General features: G+C 32.5%; 1 protein-coding gene across 1 annotated transcript in view; it reads left to right on the top strand.

Moving 5' to 3' along the window:
- The window catches only part of LOC105625416 (serine/threonine-protein kinase TAO1), a 5,573-nt gene extending 4,239 nt beyond the window's left edge, over nucleotides 1–1,334 (top strand). Inside the window, exons 8-11 of the mRNA XM_012206751.1 lie at nucleotides 33–272; nucleotides 491–748; nucleotides 833–1,089; nucleotides 1,214–1,334. Of these exons, the coding sequence (XP_012062141.1) occupies nucleotides 33–272; nucleotides 491–748; nucleotides 833–1,089; nucleotides 1,214–1,334 (876 nt within the window). The remainder of the gene's footprint in view (nucleotides 1–32; nucleotides 273–490; nucleotides 749–832; nucleotides 1,090–1,213) is intronic.
- The last annotated feature ends 334 nt before the right edge of the window (nucleotides 1,335–1,668 follow it).

The raw sequence follows: 1,668 nt of genomic DNA, 5'->3' as shown, positions 1-1,668 counted from the left end.
ATATATTTATATATATATTTATTATTAAACAGGAATTGAATAAACGACAACAACAGCTGGAGCAAGCACATGCTATGCTTCTACGACATCATGAAAAGACGCAAGAATTAGAATATAGACAACAAAGAGCAGTACACGCACTTCGTGAGGATCAAGTACATCGACAGCATTCAACAGAACTTTGTAATCAGCAGGATTATATGCAACGAGCCGAACGTGATTTACGTAAAAAGCATGCGTTAGAACTTAAACAACAACCGAAGAGTCTCAAGGTAAATAACAATATGTAATAATGAACATAGATATTTGTTGATATTTGTTCTTAGAAAATCCTACTAAATTTTCAAGTAAAATTGATACTTTAATATCAATTTTATTTTATCTATATAGAATAATTTGTGTAATAGAAATTCTACTGACGTATATGTTATTTCCATTGTTTTCTTTACATATGTGATATTGTATTCACAAATGGAGTTTATAATTTTAGCAAAAGGAAATGCAAATTCGTAAACAGTTTAGAGAAACTTGTAAAATACAAACACGACAATATAAAGCGTTGAAAGCTCAAATCCTGCAAACGACTGCTAAGGATGAGCAAAAAGCAGTTATTAAAAAATTAAAGGAAGAACAAAGACGCAAATTAGCACTTTTAGGTGATCAATATGAACAAAGTATTGCTGAAATGCTCCAAAAGCAAAGTATACGGTTAGATGAGTCACAAGAAGTAGAATGCCATAATCTTAAGGTTTGACAATTGACATTATCATATATTATTGTACTATATTTATAATTATTCGCTATTGACGATAAATTAATATTAATCTTACAGGAAAGGTTAAATTATGAATTAGAAATTCTAATGGCATACCAATCAAAAAATAAGATGCAAGCCGAGGCGCAGAGGAACAGGGAACGTCGTGAATTGGAAGATCGTGTATCCGTTAGACGAGCTTTGCTTGAACAAAAAATGGAATTAGAAACTCAGGAATTCCTTCGAGAACGTAGTGAACGTATACGCCTGTTACATGAAAGGCAAGAACGGGAACTGCAGCAATTTGATGAGGAAAGTGCAAGAATAGGATTCAGGTACATTAACAGAAAATGAAAATATATAATACAAAGTTTAATTAAGTTTTTTCCAAGAAATATGCTATATGCATTTATCGCAAACATTGCATTGTATTTTATAGCATTTTTCAAATTATTGCAGTGCTCTGGCGATAGCTGAAGCATCAAAAGAATCTTATCCGGACGATGAAAGCCTTAGTGGCTCCATGTTAAGTCTGGCTCACAGTAATAGCTCCACGTCCTTCCCCCCTAATAGTCTTTAATTTTAATCATATTAATATACATATACATATATATGTACGTATCTATGTATGTATATGTATATGTATGTCTGCCTGTGTAGTAAGTACATGACGAGTCTGCCGACGTATAATATAATAATAATAATAATTCAATGACTTACAAATATAACAAGGGTTGGCTCGTTGCGTGCATTGAACCGAACCTGAAAGATTTGTTAAGGTTGGGAATGTGTATTGGACTGAAATTGTCATAGGCGCGTAATTTTTAATCGTCCAGATGTATCGACATACTTTGCCAGAAAAGAAAGAGAAAGCTTCATATTGAAGAAGAATTTAGATGCTTTTTGCAACATTG

This window comes from Atta cephalotes, assembly GCF_000143395.1.
Source record: "Atta cephalotes unplaced genomic scaffold scaffold00003, whole genome shotgun sequence".
In the NCBI taxonomy this organism is placed as follows: Eukaryota; Metazoa; Arthropoda; class Insecta; order Hymenoptera; family Formicidae; genus Atta; species Atta cephalotes.
This window is presented reverse-complemented; position numbering and strand designations above follow the sequence as displayed.